Consider the following 19,259-nt stretch of genomic DNA (forward strand, 5'->3'; position numbering starts at 1 on the left):
TGTAGTAAAATGTTATGTAGGAAAACCGTCAAGGTCAAATAACAGCCCGAGGGTCTGCAGACAAAGTCATAACGTCCCAAAATACTCTTGTTTATTTTTAGCTGACACACAACAGCGCCTCTATCTTTATCCAGCCACAGTTAAACACAGCAGCAGCGTTCAGGGGCCAAAGAGCCCAGATGTTTTCACTGTACAGTGTAAGGAGGAACCAGTGTGCACACCTGCGGTTCAAGGTGACATAACTGACTTACAATCAGTATTTTATATTGTACATACATGAGGCATATTCATAAATAATGTTATTCAAAGTCAAATATGTGAAATGTTCAGATTGGATTTAATCATATGGTCCCTTTAACCCTTCAAACCCATCAGTTTTCTTGTCCCTTTTGCAAGTATTTAAACCTTTGAAACGTGTTGTCTTTCAAAACATGGACATAACAGGCAATCAGCCACTTGGCATGATATGTCCCTCCTATTAAAATTAAATAAATAAATAAATTTTATATATATATACATATATATATATATATCAAGAGAGAGAGTTGATTTAAAGACTAATATATATGGATGCAGATGCATGCAGAAGAGCTCGACTCAAAGATATATTAAAAGATGAATAAATTAAATTAGATAAAGAAATACTTGTGTCAATTAAGACTTCTCAAAATCAATACTAAGACTATTTAATTAAATTTAAGCCTTAATATTTACATTTTTAAACTGTGTGTAATGAGACTTGGTGTTAAATTTAGGACAATTTTTTACAATAATCAAAATTAAATCAAAAACACAACTTGGCATCAATTTTTGTTTACTACAACAAAAAAGTTACTTGGTGTTAATGTGAGAGACATTCAGTAAAATAAAGGAAAAAAACAGATATTACCTATTACTTTAAGATTTTTCAATACAACATCAGAGAGAAAGGAATATATAAAACCTGCTTACTTTTCTTAGCATTTTTAAGACTTGAAAGACTGATGTAAGACTTTTAAAGACTTCATTTTAAAAATGATTAATTCAATGCCTTTTCAGCCTTTTTAAGGATCAGCGGTAACCCTGCACATACTGAAGGAAAACCCAAAATATCTGCATCCTTCTCTGTTCAGATAATTACAGATGTGACAGGGCTGCTGTAACTGCTTCAAGACCAGATCATGTACATGAATCACATGACAAATGAATAAAACAGAACACCACACAGCGTTAATTTCAGTTCAATTTATTGAATTTTTAACCCCTGCATGTACTTCCACGTTACAACAGTAGAGGACAGTTATCAGCACGTCGGTGAAAACACTGCGTGCCTCTTTGATGCATTTTGTGAGGAAAGAAAACAAAACAAGAATGACATTTTTCTGGTACATCTGATCATTACGGAGTTTTAATCTCATGGACTGACAAAGGGAATCATGGGACAGTGAGGGAGGAAAATAAACAGACATCCACAAAACATGGAGTCTGGTTTTAGGTTATTACAACTCAACTCCAAAATGATTCACTTGAACATGGGGCTGAAAATTGTTTTTGGGAGAAGCAGGAAGGTACCAATCAGTACAGAGAAGATGAAACAAATAAAAAGAAATGTGACTGCAGGAGTTTTTTTTGTTTTTTTGTTTTTAAAGGAAAGAAAACGGTGTTTAAGGGGATAAAGATTTTTCCCGAGCCAATTTATAATCATACTGTTATTATCTCTCCTTACTCTCCAGAGTAAATACTGTTGCAACTTTGTCCTCAGCTACATTAAAACAAAATTTGAGACCAATTCAACTGTTTTCTCTCCACGCTGCAGGGAAATACTGCTGTGATTCAGCTTACTGCAACATTTCTGCTGAGTTTGGCTGAAACGGCCCAAAGCGTGGGTGAGTCTACATTAGTGCAGCAAATTAGAGCTCCAATTCAATTTAGCTTCGCACTGTAGAAATATTAGGGCCCTCTTTAGCCAGTAATACTAGTTTTAAATCAACATGTTGCCTTTTTTAAAACATTTTTTCTTCAAATTTCCACCAATTTAGAATTTGCAGAATCCCCAAACTGCCTTTTTGCATCCAAAGCCTCACCTGTTATAATTTTTTTTTTTTTTTTTTAACAGTTATCCTTTTAAACAAGTTTGACAAACATCCCTCCCACCCCCATCAGCACTCCTGACTCCAAAGGAGTGTGCTCACACACAGACAGACAAGACAGACACACACACACACACACACACACACACACACACACACAAAGACACACTCACACTCACACACAAAGACACAAAGACACACACACACACACACACACACACACACACACACACACACACACACACACACACACACACACACACAGAGACACCAGTTGATAAGAGTCAACATTCATAACTGCATTCAGCATAACCTCCTTTATGACCACTCAGGTTTAAATTTCTGACAGATACACATTAGGTTTGCAGCTCCGGTCATCAGTTATATTGTGTTTGATAAAACTGTTACTACAGCCTAAAGAGCATGTGGCTGCAGCTACAAAAAGCCAAATAAAGTTGTGATAAAAGGTCATTTTTCTTCAAGAGTTCTGGGTGCTTTAAAAGAGTCTGGGATGATGTCTAATATTTAATGACCGGGAGGTATTTTTAATGTCACCTCTTTCAAAAAACGAATGAGAAATTCCACAACTATCCTAAAGTTTTGTTAGTTCAAGCTACAAATGTGTAATCTGCTTTCGGTCAAAAAGGAGGTCATGGAGTGGTTGTCAGGGATGTGATTGGGGACATAAAACATAAAAAAAAAATAACAAATTAAGTGGAAATTTGTCATTAGAAATGAGATTTACGTCCACAAAACTCCTGGTGCAAAAGGAAGATGGAAAAAGGGGAGAAAAAAAAAATCACATCCCTGACATCATCTATACTGATATTTAAGACATTGTTTACCGTCAACGAAAACACAAGACGAGTTTGCACATGAAAACACAGAATGAAACAACAAACAATTACGTTTACACGCAGCCTCAACAGGACAGTTTAACTCTTCTTCCAATTTACCCGTCATCCATACATGAACCAAATAGGCTTGGGCGGTATCACTGTATTACGGTATACCAGGGTATTAAAAAAAAACAAAAAACGGAGAATATGATATTCAATACCTTTAAAAAATAAAAGGTGCTCACCTTTTTACTGCATGTTAACAGGGCGATTAAGCTTGTCAAAGTTTCATCAAAAGGAGAAACTTGAATTAAAAGGTGTCAGTTGTATTTCTCAGTTTAATAATTAGAAAAATAAAACTTTCTTGACATTTCTGAGTTTTTGTTGTGTATTTATTGTACTGCAAGGCTGAGATAGTTTTGGGAAAGTAGCGAACAAACTGGAGGGGGTTGCGCTGTGCATGAATACCATCATATACCGTATACGCCGCTTAAATTTCAGGCAGGTTAAACAAATTAGATACTGTCCAAGCCGAGCGCCAAGCTGACTACTATTTTTTTTGGAACTATCTGATTTTCTGATTTATTTGAGGCTGCATGAAAACGCAATTATTCTTAACAAAACTCAGCCTGTCACAGCTTCAAAACACACATCTGATACCTTTTCTCTTTCAAACACACACACCTTGTTCAAGCAGTCACCTGCATCTCTCACACTCTCTCTCTCTCACACACTCACACACACACACACACACACACACACACACACACACACACACACACACACACACACACACACACACACACACACACACACCTCACCTCAATCAACACACACATCTCACACACACGACATTCTCCTTTTTTGGTTTTGCTTCAATGTAAATCCTGAAAATCTATTTCAAGAAAAAAAAAAAGGAACAAAATGTTCAACCTCCTCCAACTTCCTCATGAAGCAAAGTATTTTCTTGTTTTTTTTGTATAATTGTAAACGACTAGTGTAAACAATGAATCATTTACAATTTTGTCTCCTCAAAATGATTCATAACACCTCGTATAAAGATTGCCCTAGTGGAAAAATGGATCGAGTTTCTGAAAACAAATCATAGCACTCCGATCGTCCGTCACACAAACATGGAACCGGTTCGGTTCGAGAAGATCACAGTGCTTCAACGCTTTCCAGAAACTCTCTCCTGTAGAACGTAACGCTCTCTCTGGCACTTAAACAAGACAGTCTTTGTACTTTTTAGGGGGGGAAATCTTTAAATCAAAGCTTTTGTCTTTGCTTTAAGTACCAGAGAGAAGATTCAAGATGCCCAGAGAGCATCTGATAAACACTTGGCTTCTGCAAACCCACCCAAAAAAAAGTTACCCAGTGCTAAAGCCTCACAGTCCCCTCCCTCCCCTCTTTGCTTTAAGCAACATCAAAAATAAATTTTAAAAGCAAAAATAATTTCTTTTTTATGTCTTTTTTTTTTATCGTTAGTGACGCTCTGTAAAGGGGAGGACAAAAACAAAGAAGTCACAGCTGCCTGTTCAGAAATGCTACAATTTTGCTTTCAAACACAGAGCCCACCCCTCACATTTTTATAAAACAAAGCTGTGCTGGGGAGAAAAACAGAAAGATACCGCTGCTGCTGCTTCTTCAGAAAGACTTCTCTAATTTTAGTTCAATTAAAGGTCAGTGTCGTCCTTTAAGAGACTGAGCAGGTTTCATCACCCTCCATGAAACCATCTCAGTATATAATTTCATAAGCGCAAAGCCTGAAGGAGTTTGTTATGAAACAGCAGCAATAGAAATGTCAAGAGCTTGGCATTCAAACACTGGGCGTAGAGAGGATTCACATTGGCAACTAATACATTCAACTTCAAATTTTGTCAAGATGGGGCTTAAAAAAAACGTTAGGGTTTGCAAAAAATGCTCTGTAATGAATCCGAACTTGTATTTCCACACAGTTAAACTGAATCTGAAGCACTCTGGAGGAAAAATGATCAAACTATTGTTTTGCACCAGCCTCCAAAAAAACAATTCATCCCTTGGACCTGTTGATTGTGTATCAGCTTAGTAACGGCAAACGTTGCAAACAAAACTGTAGAGAACCAGCCTCTGATGCATCAGTCCTGAGCTGCAGCAGCATGCAGGAGAGGAAAACAGTTTTTCATCTACCAGCGGCCGATGGGTTTACAGTATTCACCAGCCCGAATGTGATTATTTATGTAAAAGAACCTCCGGACAAAAGCCGTCTGTGGGCACCAGCGACAGCTATAATGTAACAGCATGAGGCTGCTATTCATCTCCCATGCTGCCTGTGTGGTTGCAGGCGAACATCCATGAATCAGTACGGGGGCTTGTGTCTCCAGCCGTCTCCTCGTGTTAACTCTGCTCATGTATTATTCACGGTGAAAAGGGAAAACAGTCACGCAGTATTTAAATAAAGCTGCCCTTTTTTATTGCAACGTTCACATTAAAAATAAACGTTCACATTCAGGATGTTTTTTTTAAGGAGCCGTGTTTCAGACACACCTCTCTGCAGGAGCATGTGTGTGTGTTTTCGTTTTTCCCTTGCATAATGGATGTTTAAATAAACTCGGGTTACTGTTAAATTCGTTGTATTTGTGCTCGTACGCTGCTGCGTGACAGACGACAGCAGGTTATGAATGGATGAGTGCACATGGGAGTAAGTAAGGCACTTAAGTGACGACAACAGTGTAAGTGGACAGAGCGATGGCTGGTGAAAGTGCACCATTTGTAACATTAAAAAGAGACCAACCTCGCCGCTGACGACGAAAACCGTCTCCGAGAACGACAGGTTCAAAACAGCTTTGAGACTCATTTGCACTGTTGCCTCAGTTTCAACAGGATTTGCCGTCTAACTGATCAATTTTGGGAAAAATATGCTAAGCTCATACGCAGGATGCGTGGTCCATTCTGAGTATGGTGCAAAACAATATCGTTTCTCAATTAATAATAAAAAAAAAAAAAATAATGAGGCAGCTCTCTATGAGGAAAAGATAAGGAAATGCTTAAAACAAAAAAAACAAACAGCCTTTACATCCATTCGACAGGCTCTGAAAACAAGTGGGAAATGTGAAACTGAAGAGTTGCCTGAAGCCTGTGTGCAAGCGCTGATGTCTGTGCAAAAGCCCGGTGAGTCCTGCTGTCCTGCAGAGGACGTAAAGCTCAGATTAGAGAGACATCTTAAATTCGTAATGTGGGAAAAGTCAAAAAATGATCTCATAGCATCTCACCTGTTTTAGGTGCTGTCCTGTTGGCGTCCTGGTTTCTCCTCAATCTCTTCCACGTCGCAGTCACCGCCGGACGAGTGGAACTCGGCCACGTAGAGGCTCTTGTCGATGCTGCTGGGGATGGGCTTGATGTCGGTCACCAGCTGGTCTTCGATGGCCTTCAGGTTGAAGCGGTCCTCTGATGTGATCAGGTTGATGGCCAAGCCCAGGTGACCAAACCTCCCTGACAGAATAAGTTAAAAGCAAAATTAAAAGTGTGCTCCAAGTTTGACACAACAAAGGAAACAAATGTTTCATTAACCACAAATTTAAATGATTAAAAAAATCTCCCAGTATAGATTCAGAGTTCTTACAGCTTCAGAAGAGTTACATTTAAGACTTTTTATATTGAAATAAATTTCTGGTTAATTTTGCAATAATTAAAATTTAACAATAAAACAAACCCTGAATCCACAACAATTACTTAGAGTTAGCAACAATTTTGTCCAAATGTTTGTTGTAACATAAATGCAATGTGTGAACCCTGATAAAATTATCTTTCAAAATTGAGATAAAATGAGACGTTTTTCTTGCTCAAAGACACTGGGGACATGTCCACTGAAGGAGCTGAGCCAAAGAACGAGCTGCTGCGAAGCAACTGACGCTTTTACACACACACACACACACGCACGCACGCGCACACACACGCACGCGCGCGCGCACACAGCCAAAGAATGAGAGCTGCTGCATTCATCAGCTAACATTAGCACAAAGCACACACCCCGCAGCAGTGGACACTGACGCTGCCGGGCCGGGGAGCTGATTCGAGCTGAAAGACTGAAAGATACGTTCGTGTTGCTTGTGTTTATATGACTGAGACATTTAAACAAGGATGTGTTCATGTATTTATAAGACTCAAAGAGCTAAGAGGGTTTGTGTGACGTAGTGAACTCACCTCTTTTATGTAGTGGGGGAGGGGTTATGTGCACATTATTAACGAGTAAACGACATACCTGATCTGCCAATACGATGGAGGTAAGTCTCAGCGTTCTTGGGGAAGTCAAAGTTGATGACCACATTGACAGCCTGGATGTCAATACCTCGGGTGAAGAGATCTGTGAGAAGACAACGGAAAACAAAATAATAATCTCAGATAGATAACGTCAGATAACGAGTTTTGAAACGTGGGAGTATTTAACAGAAACTCACCGGTGCAGACCAGGTTTCTGCACAGTCCATTTCTGAAGTCGTGGAACACGCGGTTTCTGTATTCCTGAAAACAAATGAGACATAAAATGCTACCCAAGAGGCTACCGGCTTCTTACAAAGACACAACCAAAACATTTACAAATGCTTTTAACATTTTCACACCATTTTTTCTTCAGTATGCCGCTCATGGAGTGACAGGAAACAGAGAGGAAGGACTAAATACAACTTAGACCTCAGCATCATTAATAACATGCTGATCTTAATGTTATGAAGTTGATGGTATGGTTAGTTTTGCTTTATTTCTTTTTCTTTTTGTTGTAAGATTATTTTTTTTGGTTCTTTATTTGACAGGACAGAAAGTGTAAATGGGGGAGAGAAAGGGTGTGTTTGCTTTATATTTCTATCAAAAGTCTTCCCCATCTAATAAATGCAATTTACATATTTACGTTATTTGTGAAGGCTATAAAAACATTTATCTTCTCAAAGACTTTTTGGCATTTCTCTTTCACTGGATAGGGCCGTATAGGCAGGAGACAGAGGGAGAGCGAGGAGTATGAAATCATATTTGAAATAATCATGTGGCATTCAAAAATATTAAAAGACATCAAAAGACAAAATCTCTCCGCTGTCCTCACCTGCATCATCTTGGCATGGATGTAGAAGCAGGAGTAGCCCAGCTGAGTAATCTTTTTGGCCAACAGCTCCACCCTCTGAGTGGAGTTACAGAAGATAATCGACTGGTTGATCTGAAGCTGTGACAAAGAAAAAAAAAAAGAAAAGTATTTTATGGATTTTTACATCAACCTCAAGAGTCCTGTGGTTTTTAGAGACGTTCTAGGACTGAAAAATCCCTCTGTGGGATGCAAACACGGCTACTTAAAATACAAACTAGCCTCATCCCCACAACTTAAAATGTACCACATGGCAGTGTGGCCACTCAGATGATTTGTATTTGTGATATACAGAATAACACAGAGGTTAAATGATCGTTTGCACCATTGCATTATGAGAAGGAGAGGCTCACAGTTCAGTCTAAAATGCATGCACAGTGAGTATAGCTTTAGTCAGTTACCCTGGAGAACAGCGTGTTGAGGCAGTGAACTTTCTGCCTCTCCGTGACGTAGGCGTAGTATTGAGTAATGCCCTTCAGAGTCAGCTCCTCCATCAGGTTTATCTCATAGGGTTTCTGAAGGTGCTTGGCCTAAAGCAAGGACACACGCAAAATAAACAGAGTGCATTTAAAAACAAGCAAACAACACGGCAGAATTATTTCAAACGAGCATGAAGGACGTCCCTTTATAAAGTGATCAAGTGTGTTGTTTGGTCAGTGTAGCTTTGTCGATGCAATCTACGGTTTTAAAATGAGCTTTATTCAACTGGAATCAGAAGTATTTATATAGTTTCCTTACAAATATCCATCTGCATAGGACATCGTAAAAGCAGGGTTCCTACAGCTTAGGTTAGGTTTAAGACTTTAAGACTTTTTTATTGCCACTCAGAATTAAATCTAACACCAATTTTGCAATAACCAAAATTGAAGGACAATTTTGCCCAAATATGTATTGTAAACATAAGACATGATGTCTTTTGTCCAGTGAAAAAGTTAGATTATTTCTGCAGCATTTCTGCAAATAAAATCTAATCCTGTGTTTGTTGGCTGATTTGTTTCCGACGAGGACAGCCCCGGAAAAGTGTAAAACAGACAAACACAAACAGATTCGGGCACCGTGTGACAACAGCTTGGTCTGCAGTGTGAGCCGAGCGGTGCCAAGTGGCCCTGAGCCATCAGGCTGGCTGAGTGGTGCAGCTATTAGCCGACAACTCACCATGAACTTCTGCACACTGATGGGGAAGGTTGCAGAGTAGAGCAGGATCTGCCTGTTCTTGGCCAGGAAGCTGATGATATCCTCGATGAGCACCACAAAATCCTGAGACAGCAGCTTATCCGCCTGAGAGGAAACAGAGACAGTTTAACATGTAGCAGGCAAAACTCCGGACTGGAAAACAGATTTTTGATTAACATGGACACAGGCTTGTTAAAAAAATCTGACAGAAATGAAATTAATTTACTATATACACTAATTATAAACAGATTTCTAAGGTTTTTTTGTTGCTTTTTTATGTTACCTCATCCATGACCATCATCTGGACTCTATCCACCTTTGCCACTCCCTTCTTTATCAAGTCCAGGATCCTCCCAGGTGTGGCGATAACCACATGCACTGATGTGGAAACGGGAGAGAAGGTGAAACATTAAGTTGTGAATATCCTTTTATATTTGTCTCTAATTTGTATTAATAACCTCATTGAAGTGCAAGTTGTACTTTTAAAATGGATCAGAAAAGCGCCTTTTTTTTAACACTATATGCCAATACGCAAACTTTCTCTACTAGTAGTTCATATTTTTCAGCACATGGTGCTGTGTGTGCAGTGGACAACAGCCCTTTTTGGACAAAATGCCAGTAAGGAGGTAGTTGAGAAACACTGCAGCTTCTTACCGGTCTCGTCCAGACGCATGATGTCATCTCTCAGGTTGGTGCCCCCGGTGGTGGCCATGACTTTGACTCCGCCCAGATGTTTGCTGATCTGGATGGAGATCTGGCTCACCTGCAGTGCCAGCTCACGGGTGGGCACCATGACAAGTGCTACGGCATAAAAATGTAAAGGTTACAAATATGGTGGATGTTCAAAGAGTTCACAGGGAAACTTCTTACACAAGCAGCTTATAGACAAGAGAAAATGTAAGTACAAGATGCAACGAGGGGCGCTTTGCTAAACCGGTCATGCACGAGATGACAGAGGACAAGAAGTGGTGCAAGGAAACATGCCAGTCCTTAGCTTAGCAGTCCTAGCTAAAGGAACTATTTTTACTGTACAAATTTGGGTTTTTAAACATGCTCTGGCTTAAAACTGATGAAGTGGGTCAGGCTTGGACAGAAAATGTGTGGGTTCATGTAGGGTTGAGCCTGGTTTTTTGGGCCCAATCTAAGCTCTGGTTCAGATTAGGTAGAAGAAAAGAGAGGAAGCATGAGAGTGAAAAATGAGCATCATGAGTAAAGGAACCAAAAATGAGGCAGATGGTAAAAGAGAGAGGATGAAGGTAACAGTATGAAACTGCAGGCAGCGTCTCACCTTGTATGTGGTCCTTTTTCAGGTCTATTCTCTCCAGCAGTGGGATGAGATAGGCTCCACTCTTCCCTGTTCCATTCTTGGCCCGAGCCAGAATATCCCGCCCGGACAGGGCGATGGGAATGCTCTCCTCCTGCAAGGAAACAAAAATAATATCTTCAGTCTCATTTTGTGACTGTATTGTATCATAAAAGAGGGAGAGGTTAGATTTGTTAGATTGTTAGAGAGTATCTGACTTTTAAGTCTTTTTAAAGTCCTCAGTGGTGCATGGTCGGCATAACACAGATACCAAAATAATACAACATCCTTGGTTTGATTCAACAAAGGTTACGGTTTTCCATATAAACAATGAAAAGGATTATTGTTAAAAGAAAAACACGACAAAAGCTACTTCCAATAAATACTTTTAACATATAATGATCAGATTAGCTTCATCCTGTTTGCAAATAAAATTCTACAAAAGAAAAACCTACCTGGATCGGGGAAGGTTTCTCCCAACCCATCTCAAAGATGCCCATCAGGAGTTCTCTCTTGAGACAGTAATCTTCAAATTCATTCCCCTTGGTGGACGTCACATCCTGCAGCAGGCACAGAGTGGTTAGACTGACAGCAGAAAACTAGTTTTATGATACACTGAAGATTAGAGAAACTGTTGACGAGCTGGACTCACTGAGGTTTTGACCCTGTTGTCTTTGGGAGGGAGCTTTAGACTCTTTTTCCAGTCATCTCCAAACTTGATGCCTCCTCCGTCCTGAGTGGCACCGCCTGCTATCTGGGGTGCACCCAAAGCCTTTCCTTGAGTTGTGGGTGCTGGCTGGACTGAAGCTGGTTTGGTCTGTCCTCTGAGCTGCCCGTTCTGCTTGTTCAGTCCCATGACAACTGGGCCAACGTTTTCTGTTCTGGCGGTTGCCATTTTTCCTGTTTTCCTTGCTTTTGTTTTTTTTTCTTCAAAGTATTAGATTTTTGCCTCTTAGGTTTTTCTTTTTAAAAATTCTCTTCAAAAGTAAAAAAGTTTAATAAAGCATTAACAAACAATATTCTCTATTCTTCTTAAGTCCAAAGCTTTTACAACAGAAGTCAATTCGTAGTATTTACATATGCACATGTACGTTCAGTTCGGTCCCCTTCAACAACAGAGTGACTGACGTACAACAAGAAAAAAAAACACGTTTTTACACAAGAGCTCTTCAAAATGAAGAGAAATTTGCATTCATATGCATGAATATACTTGTCCACAATATAGAAAAATTATATGTGAACAAGTATCAAAGCGGTTCAAGTCCTGAAATAGAACAACTAAGGCAATCTGAACTTGGGGAACAGCCTCTTCAATTTAATCTTAGTTCAACGCTTAAACTTCTTGTTTCTCTATTGAACAATATTTCCTCTTTCCTCTTTGAGTCCATAGAGTTGCTCAATATCCCTGTTCTTGAAAGAAAAAAAAAAAAGGTTGTCCAACTTTGTACAAGTTTTTCCCCAAAATCATATAGTCTGTAATGCTCTCCGTTTATTTCCACTGTGTGGATATGTGTCGCTCCACTGTGTGAAAAAAGAAAAGAAATATCTGGATCCTGAATTCACAAACACAAGGGGTTTTTGAGTCCAAAGCCAAAAAGCTTTTCACCCCTTTTGAGTCCTCAGTGTGCGTTTCCTTTGTCCTCCAGGTGTTCGACCCTCTCCTTACAGACACCCCAGGTCCTCAGGTCAGTGTGTGAAGTGTGCGAGTGTGGCCGTGATCAACCCTCTGCCTCCTCAAAGTCAGCCAACAACTCAGACTTTAAACCTACAAAAAAATCAAACGAAAATGTTTCAACATAAACCATGAGCAGCTGATTAATCACTCTGGTAATCAACAGAAAACTGACTACAATCTGTAACAATGTTTCGGAAATTCATCTAATAAATATAACCCCAAGATTCCTGATTATATCTTGTTAAATGTTAAGATTTAAACTGTTTATCTCAGTTTTGTATCATGAAATGGACACCAAGATCTTGGAGGTGTTAAGTCAGACTAAAAATGGGGCTTAAACTAACCATTTTCATGATCAATTAATTGGCCATTTCAGAAAAAAATCTTTTCTATGCCTACATATATGCTTGATGTGACAAAAAGTCCAAACGCAACTCTGTTCACTTTTTGATCACAAACAAAAAAAAACTGCAAACAAGTGTGAGGATGGAACTTAATGATTTTTGCTTAAGACGCAACTAAAATGATTTAGCAATTAACTGTTCAACAATCACCTAATAATCTAAGGTTTATACATGAGCCAGTGGTTCCCAACCTTGTCAGCCCGTGACCCTCAAAAAAAAAAGAAAAAAAAAAAAGTAATGTTACTCTTTATCACGTGTTAAATTTCTCTATGAGTTGTGAGCTGTTCGGCTATACAGAGATGTTCCTCTCTCAAATAGTTTTATCAGGTTTGATCATTAGCTTTTTTGTCCACCTGCCACTGTAGCTGATAGACTTCAAAATTCAACAGCTACTCTGTAGAGTCGCATTGGGGTTTTTAGGCTACCAAGTGAAGCAAATCTAGCAGCCACTTGCATATTTTGCCAGCATTTAGTGGCTGTTGCCAATTTCCAACTCTAGTTTAATTAACTGTTTTAGATGCATGCTGGGAAAAAAGTAATATATATTAATGAAACATGAGTCTGAAAAAGAGTGGAAAAACAGGTTTGAGTGGTACATTTTTTGATTTGTTTTGTTGTTAATAATATTGCAACTAGGGGTCTAACGATATTGGTTTTTCAAAGACAATACCACTATTAGCAGTTAATGAGACCGATATCCCATATTTGGAACCAAATGGGCAAATGTTTCATCCATACTGACCTTTTCAACATCATCTACAGAAAGTTCCTAGTAACTTTTCTTTATAAAATCAAGTCATAATTTACATAATAAATAAATGAATAAATAAAAATAATTTCCTGAGATTTTACAACTTGAAGGTTCCTCCCATGCTCACACTATCTCTGCGCTTTTTAATTCATTACTTTTATCTGCAATCATTAAAATGCAAATACAGATCATTTTTACAGAAATTTTGATTGTAAATGCATATTGGTTCTAAATATCAGTTATCAGTCTCATTAACTACTAATAATCGGTATTGGCCCTGAAAAACTAATAAGTCAACCCCTATTTGTAATACAGTGCATCCACTTTTGTCTCCGTCTAAAAGGGTGCTTGTCATTGCTGACGTTTTACAGCCTAAAAAAAACAAGAAAACTGAGATATCAGGCAATTATTAAAACAAAAAGTTGGTTGCTACCTTAATTTAAAAAAAAAAAAACCCCATCTCGCTAGATCTCACGGCAGTGAAAGGCTTTCACAGCTAATTAGCTAAATGGTTTGGTCTGACATTGCACAGGTGAACTCGCCAGGTGCCAATCTTCTGAGGCCGATTAGTGAAGCCCAAACTGCAAGGATTTAAAATAAGACTAGCCCACAGTTAAGTCCTTAAGTCTGACAAAACCAAACTCAATATTTACAATGCATATCGACTGACAAAAACCAACTTGGTCAAAGTGGTGGTGCTAACTTTGCGTTGATTTAATTTTTTCAAAGCGGATCAACGTCAAATTATTAACGTTAATTTAATTTCTAAACATTTTCTTTACATTATGTAACATTCACAAACTTTAAAACATTCAAGTAATTTGTGTGGTTATACTAGGTTAGAATAAACTTTCTTTATATATCGATAACTTACGGTTACCTTGATGCTGCGTCCTAAGGGAAAACAACATTAGCACCGTTGGGAGTTAAAGCTAAGTCGGTGTTAGCTCGAAGCTAACTAACCGCTGAGCCGTTTTAACAATCGCACTTTTACTGACTTTTAGTTACGACATTGTGTATTTAAAGTTTACCAAATATAACACGTTATATCGTAAACATTTTTATCCTTATAATTTTTTTTCGTTGACGCTGTGTGGCACAGTTAGCAAGCTCGTTAGCCTCCAGGCTAATTTAGCACAAATAACTCCACTTGCTAACGTTAGCTGCGTGCTAGTAGCTCACAACAACTCGGTGTTTTTAACGGAAATTGGACGGTCCCGTGTCGCCGCAAACCTACCTCAATTTCCGTGTTATGTTGCAAAGTGTACGCGTTGTGCGGTTGATCAACTCCTTTTTTACAATTCGCTTCAATAACTGTTTTTTTCCTGAAATAAATCGCCTCTATTGTGTTTCTTCTTCCTTTAAATCAACATGGTCGCCTTCTTCTTCGTCTGCTCTTCCTCGGTGTTTCGCTCCTGTTTATCACACGTGAGGCTGTATGACGCCACCGCCCCCTGCTGCCGCTGCGTGGATTATTTTGGTCTGTTTGCGGCAGCCTGCATTTATAAAAGAAAATTGTTTTTTCATGACAATATTCTCAATCAGTGGTTGAAACAATACCAGGATGTGCTACTTAGGTGAAAGCAATATGCAGTGATAATTCAGTTTTATCAACCATGATTTATTCAGGGGAAACTGACCGAGCGTTAAGCTCTTTTACAGCAATGCCCTGACACTCAGTGGGCCAAAGGGATATGCAATAAAAATACCAAAGTGTAACCCCCCCACAAAAAAACTGTACACATTTTGCTTGCTTTGCTGCAATTTTAGTAAAAGGGACATTATGCTATTATTGCTTCTATTATATTGTGTAATCAACAGAGGGCATTGCAATGCGCAACAGAAATAAACAGTCGTCACAAACACGTGGATTATATTGACTACCTGCAAACTTTTTATCAAGAGATATTTGTTTTTACCCCAAAAAACAAGCAAGGACCACCTATTAATGAAATCACTGCACACTCTTCGTTTCTGACTAATTCTCACCTGACCTCTCCATCCTCACTTTCCAACCTGTAGAATATGATAACACACCCACTGATGTCGTTCAGGGCAAGTAAAGCCTGCTATTTTTTGGTTCCAGCTATAAACCCTCTTTTCTGGTTCTGAACCAATTTATTTTTTTGGTCAAAATACTTTTAACAGCTCAGAATTAAGTGCAGAAACCATGAATGATTTATGACCGTTATCAGAAACAACTTTGATTTTTTTTTTAAATATTATTTTTTTGCCACCAGAGAACTGAAAAGAGGTCACTCTGGGTTGTGTTGCAGATTGATATGACCTCAAAATAAATTATATGATTAACTAAATATATTGCAAGTTTTTGAAAGCTTTTACAGGGCAGTTCAATGCTTCTCCCTTCAGGAACTCCACACACACAGTTTTAATTCACAATCAACACCTTGAAGCAGACCAGTACAACCTCAGTAAAGGACTGATGGAATAATCCCAGAAACAGCATAAATCTGTTACTCATTATGATATTTTACTGTCATTGTTTAAACACAATCCACAAACAGTCAAAGTGTCATGAACTGGTGAGTGAAGCTGTATAAATATGGTCATTTAATGTGGAGTCAGTGTGTTGACAGGAAATTAACAGCAGCTGCAGACAGGTTTGATCTCTGGTCTACAGACGGACTTCAGTGAGAGGCCATAGTGGAGTGGATCCAGTCAGTGAACTGGCAGACCTGTAACGTTGGACACATAGGATATTTTAGGATGTTGCACTCAGATAAAAGTTGATATAATTAAGGTAAAATGACATTTCGGAAAAATATTGTGTAAGACATCAATTCCAAAATACAAGTTTTAAGTCCTCAGTTATTAAATTTGGAGTCTAAATGACTTTCGGCTACGACTGATTATGACACAATAGAGCTGAGCTTTGCACGGCTTACGAAAGCAGAGGTGTTTAAAGATCATTTTTAATAATGGCTGGTGACCATCAGAACAGCAACTTCCAACATAACTAACAACAAATAAAACATGACACAAACTCAAAAAATCCTTTTTACACAGACAACTCGAGTACACCCACCTTGGCGTAAACTCCGGGACGATTCTCTTCAGCGCAGCCCCATCCCCAGGACACCACACCCTGGAGCTCCCCGTTACACACCAGAGGGCCGCCAGAATCTCCCTGATGGAGAAGATGGAGAATAGCAGTCTTAACCCTTTAAAACCTGAAAAAACTGACTTCAAAAGCATGGATAGAAGGCAAAGGGCAATGAAAGAAGAAATTATCTAAACAAAAAAACAGCAAGAAATTACAAAAAAGAACAAGAAAATTAAAATAGTTTAAAAAAAGAGAGAGAGCCCTTCTTCTGTCATTTCTTCTTTGGTTTCAACTAAATATTTTTTTTCGCTCATTCCTCTCTCCCCTTTTGGAAAAATTCCAATGTGTCATTGATTTTTGCCCATTTAAAACAATGCAGAAGTCCATTGGCTACATGCAAAGATATATGCATTGAGAAGATATCAGTTCCAAAACAGATTTAAAATAAAAACAAAGATTAGATAAACAAATGGCCCATAAGTGGGCAAAATCAAAACAAGATACTACAAAAAGTCTGTGATACTGAATGAGAAGATGTTTTTTTCACATCAAACTAACAAGCTGAAACTTGATTATACAGGATTATACCAACATTACATGCTACTAGAGCAACATAATTATTCAAAACAGACAAAAATCTGGCTGACTGATTGACTTTTTTGCATTTCTGCTTGAATGTACCTGGCAGGAGTCCTTTCCTCCCTCCAGGAAGCCGGCGCAGAACATGGAGGAGGTGATCCTGTTGGGGTAGGAGCGTTCACAGTCCTCCTGGGGCAGGATGGGCAGATCCAGGCAGTGCAGGCATTTCAGACAGCCGACTGGGTCACACAAACACAAACAGCAGATATTTTAATAAAGTTCATCATTTTCACACCTGCAGTCTGACCTTTGACACTGATTGTTTTCTTCTTGAACTTTTCTGCAGATAAAACACACTCTTCTTCTCTCGTCGCAGACTTACAGGGGCTCTGGGTGGCTCCCCACCCTGACACCAGACACTGGGTGCCTGCGGGGGCGCAGCTGCTGGGCAGGGCGATGGGCTTCACATACTGATTGATCTCTGCCGCCTCGGCAAGTTTGATCAGCATGATGTCGTTGTTGATGGTGTAACGGTCGTACTCGGGGTGGGGGATGATGACAGCAGGGGCGATGAACTGCTCGGGGCCGTCCTTGTAGCCGATGTGATGCTCACCGAGACGCAGCTCAATGTTCTCACCCCTGAGAGGCGGAAAGAGAGAGAGGGAGCGATGGAAGATAAGCACATGCAGATGGTTAGAATAAAAGTCCTCTTCATTGATTATTACTTATTTTACTTTAAATGTCTTTATCCCTTTCTTTTCTCTTTATTTTACTCTGCCTTACATCAGTCATTATTCATATTATTATATGTGTTGTTATGTGTTTGTCATCGCTCCTCAACCTCGGATGAGAAAGGTGGTGGTGCTGTAAAAGACAAGCTGCAATGTTGCCCCAAATATATTTTAGTAAAGGAGCAGTCCGTTCCATCACTAAATATGCTTCATAGGTGCAATCGCTTTCTGCTGCCTCAAAATAGAAATGCGCCAATGATCTGCCTGATATGCCTCATTTTAAGACCTACACGCCCAAAGATGCACAGATGAGCAAAAGTACATTTCTCACTTAAAAAAATGTGGCACTGGCTGCAATGTGCACCACTTTGCATCAGTTATAAGGTATGGCTCTATTGTCCTTTTGAGGAATTGTGCTTAAATGAACTGTACCACCTCCATATACATACATACATACACATATATATATATATATATACACACACACACACACACACACACACACACACACACACACACACACACACACACACACACACACACACACACACACACACACACACACCTTTGAAATCAAATTTCCGCCCCTGGTTGCAGGTCTAACTTACTTATTGCAGTGAGCAGCGGTGACGACCCAGCGGTCATTGATCAGGGTTCCTCCGCAGTAATGCCAGCCGTTGTTGAGTGACACCTGCCATGGGACGGAGTGATCCCTGCACTCGTAACCTCCAACAATCTTATCATCATAGCCGAGGGCAGCTGTGTAGGTGGCGGCAAGAGAGGAGAGAGCGCAGACACAGAATAAGTGCATAAAATAAGCAGAACACTGAAATATTTCACTGCAAATTGATGTTTGTCTGTTATTTGAATCACACATACAAATCCCCATGGTCTGCTTAAGGTCATGATGCTGAAATTTACTGTACATCCATCAAAATTTCCTTAAAACTGAGCATACAAAAGAATGTTTTTGTTCTAAATTCCTGAGAAACACCTTTCTGACAAAAGTGCAAAAGCTTTATTCCCGCTCTTAACTTACCACTGGTTCCCACCAACACAAGAAAAGCGAGCTGCAACATTATGGCTGTGGTTTGGCTGTGGGAGATTTCACATTTAACCCCTCAAATTTAAAGTGTTTGCTCCCCCCGTGTCACTAACAGCTGATAGTGAAGAATGACCAATAGAACATGCAGAATAAGCCAGAAAAATATCAAAAAACATCATATGGGAACTCTGACAACTGCAACAACAGAGCAAACACTTGAGTCATCATGTGGGATGGGAAATGTCAAGCTGTGTTCAATAACTCAGAGGTTACTGAGTCAGTGGGGTTAAGTTTTATAATGTTTGGGTTTGAAATGTGTTGCAATGTTATTTTGTCAGTAATGTAACCTGCAATACAAGCTTGTGTACAGTAATAATAGCAACAGTCTGCCCATAAAAGTCAAATAAACATGGACATTTTTACAATGTTTCTATATAATGCATGCTAAAAAAAACACAATTTAGGAAATGGTTGATTAAATTACATGTGCGATTGTTGACAGGGTCAAGTAAGTGAGTTAAT

At 39.2% G+C, this 19,259-nt stretch overlaps 2 protein-coding genes across 4 annotated transcripts; both read right to left on the reverse strand.

Annotated features, from left to right (window-relative positions):
* Positions 1-1,209: 1,209 nt before the first annotated feature.
* Positions 1,210-14,719, reverse strand: LOC121957704 (putative ATP-dependent RNA helicase ddx6). 2 transcript variants are annotated; one of them, XM_042506444.2, is made up of 13 exons: positions 14,556-14,719; positions 11,141-12,253; positions 10,944-11,048; positions 10,474-10,603; positions 9,840-9,986; positions 9,469-9,563; positions 9,168-9,290; positions 8,414-8,542; positions 7,977-8,093; positions 7,342-7,405; positions 7,146-7,247; positions 6,157-6,376; positions 1,210-6,065 (listed from the first exon to the last, which is right to left on the reverse strand). In XM_042506444.2, exons 2-12 carry the CDS (start codon positions 11,381-11,383, stop codon positions 6,162-6,164), a joined length of 1,470 nt encoding a protein of 489 aa, XP_042362378.1. In that variant the 5' UTR covers positions 11,384-12,253; positions 14,556-14,719; the 3' UTR covers positions 1,210-6,065; positions 6,157-6,161. The 2 variants fall into 2 exon arrangements, with proteins under 2 accessions (XP_042362378.1, XP_042362377.1); XM_042506443.2 differs by having other exon boundaries at positions 1,210-6,070.
* Positions 14,720-15,790: 1,071 nt separating this feature from the next.
* Positions 15,791-18,877, reverse strand: LOC121958299 (trypsin-2-like). 2 transcript variants are annotated; one of them, XM_042507192.2, is made up of 6 exons: positions 18,732-18,785; positions 18,301-18,451; positions 17,344-17,600; positions 17,064-17,200; positions 16,365-16,466; positions 15,791-16,014 (listed from the first exon to the last, which is right to left on the reverse strand). In XM_042507192.2, exons 1-6 carry the CDS (start codon positions 18,769-18,771, stop codon positions 15,967-15,969), a joined length of 735 nt encoding a protein of 244 aa, XP_042363126.1. In that variant the 5' UTR covers positions 18,772-18,785; the 3' UTR covers positions 15,791-15,966. The 2 variants fall into 2 exon arrangements, with proteins under 2 accessions (XP_042363126.1, XP_042363125.1); XM_042507191.2 differs by having other exon boundaries at positions 18,301-18,877.
* Between the last annotated feature and the right edge of the window lie 382 nt (positions 18,878-19,259).

Source organism: Plectropomus leopardus, chromosome 17 (genome assembly GCF_026936395.1).
Source record: "Plectropomus leopardus strain MGB_pleo_1.0 chromosome 17, ASM2693639v1, whole genome shotgun sequence".
NCBI lineage: Eukaryota > Metazoa > Chordata > Actinopteri > Perciformes > Serranidae > Plectropomus > Plectropomus leopardus.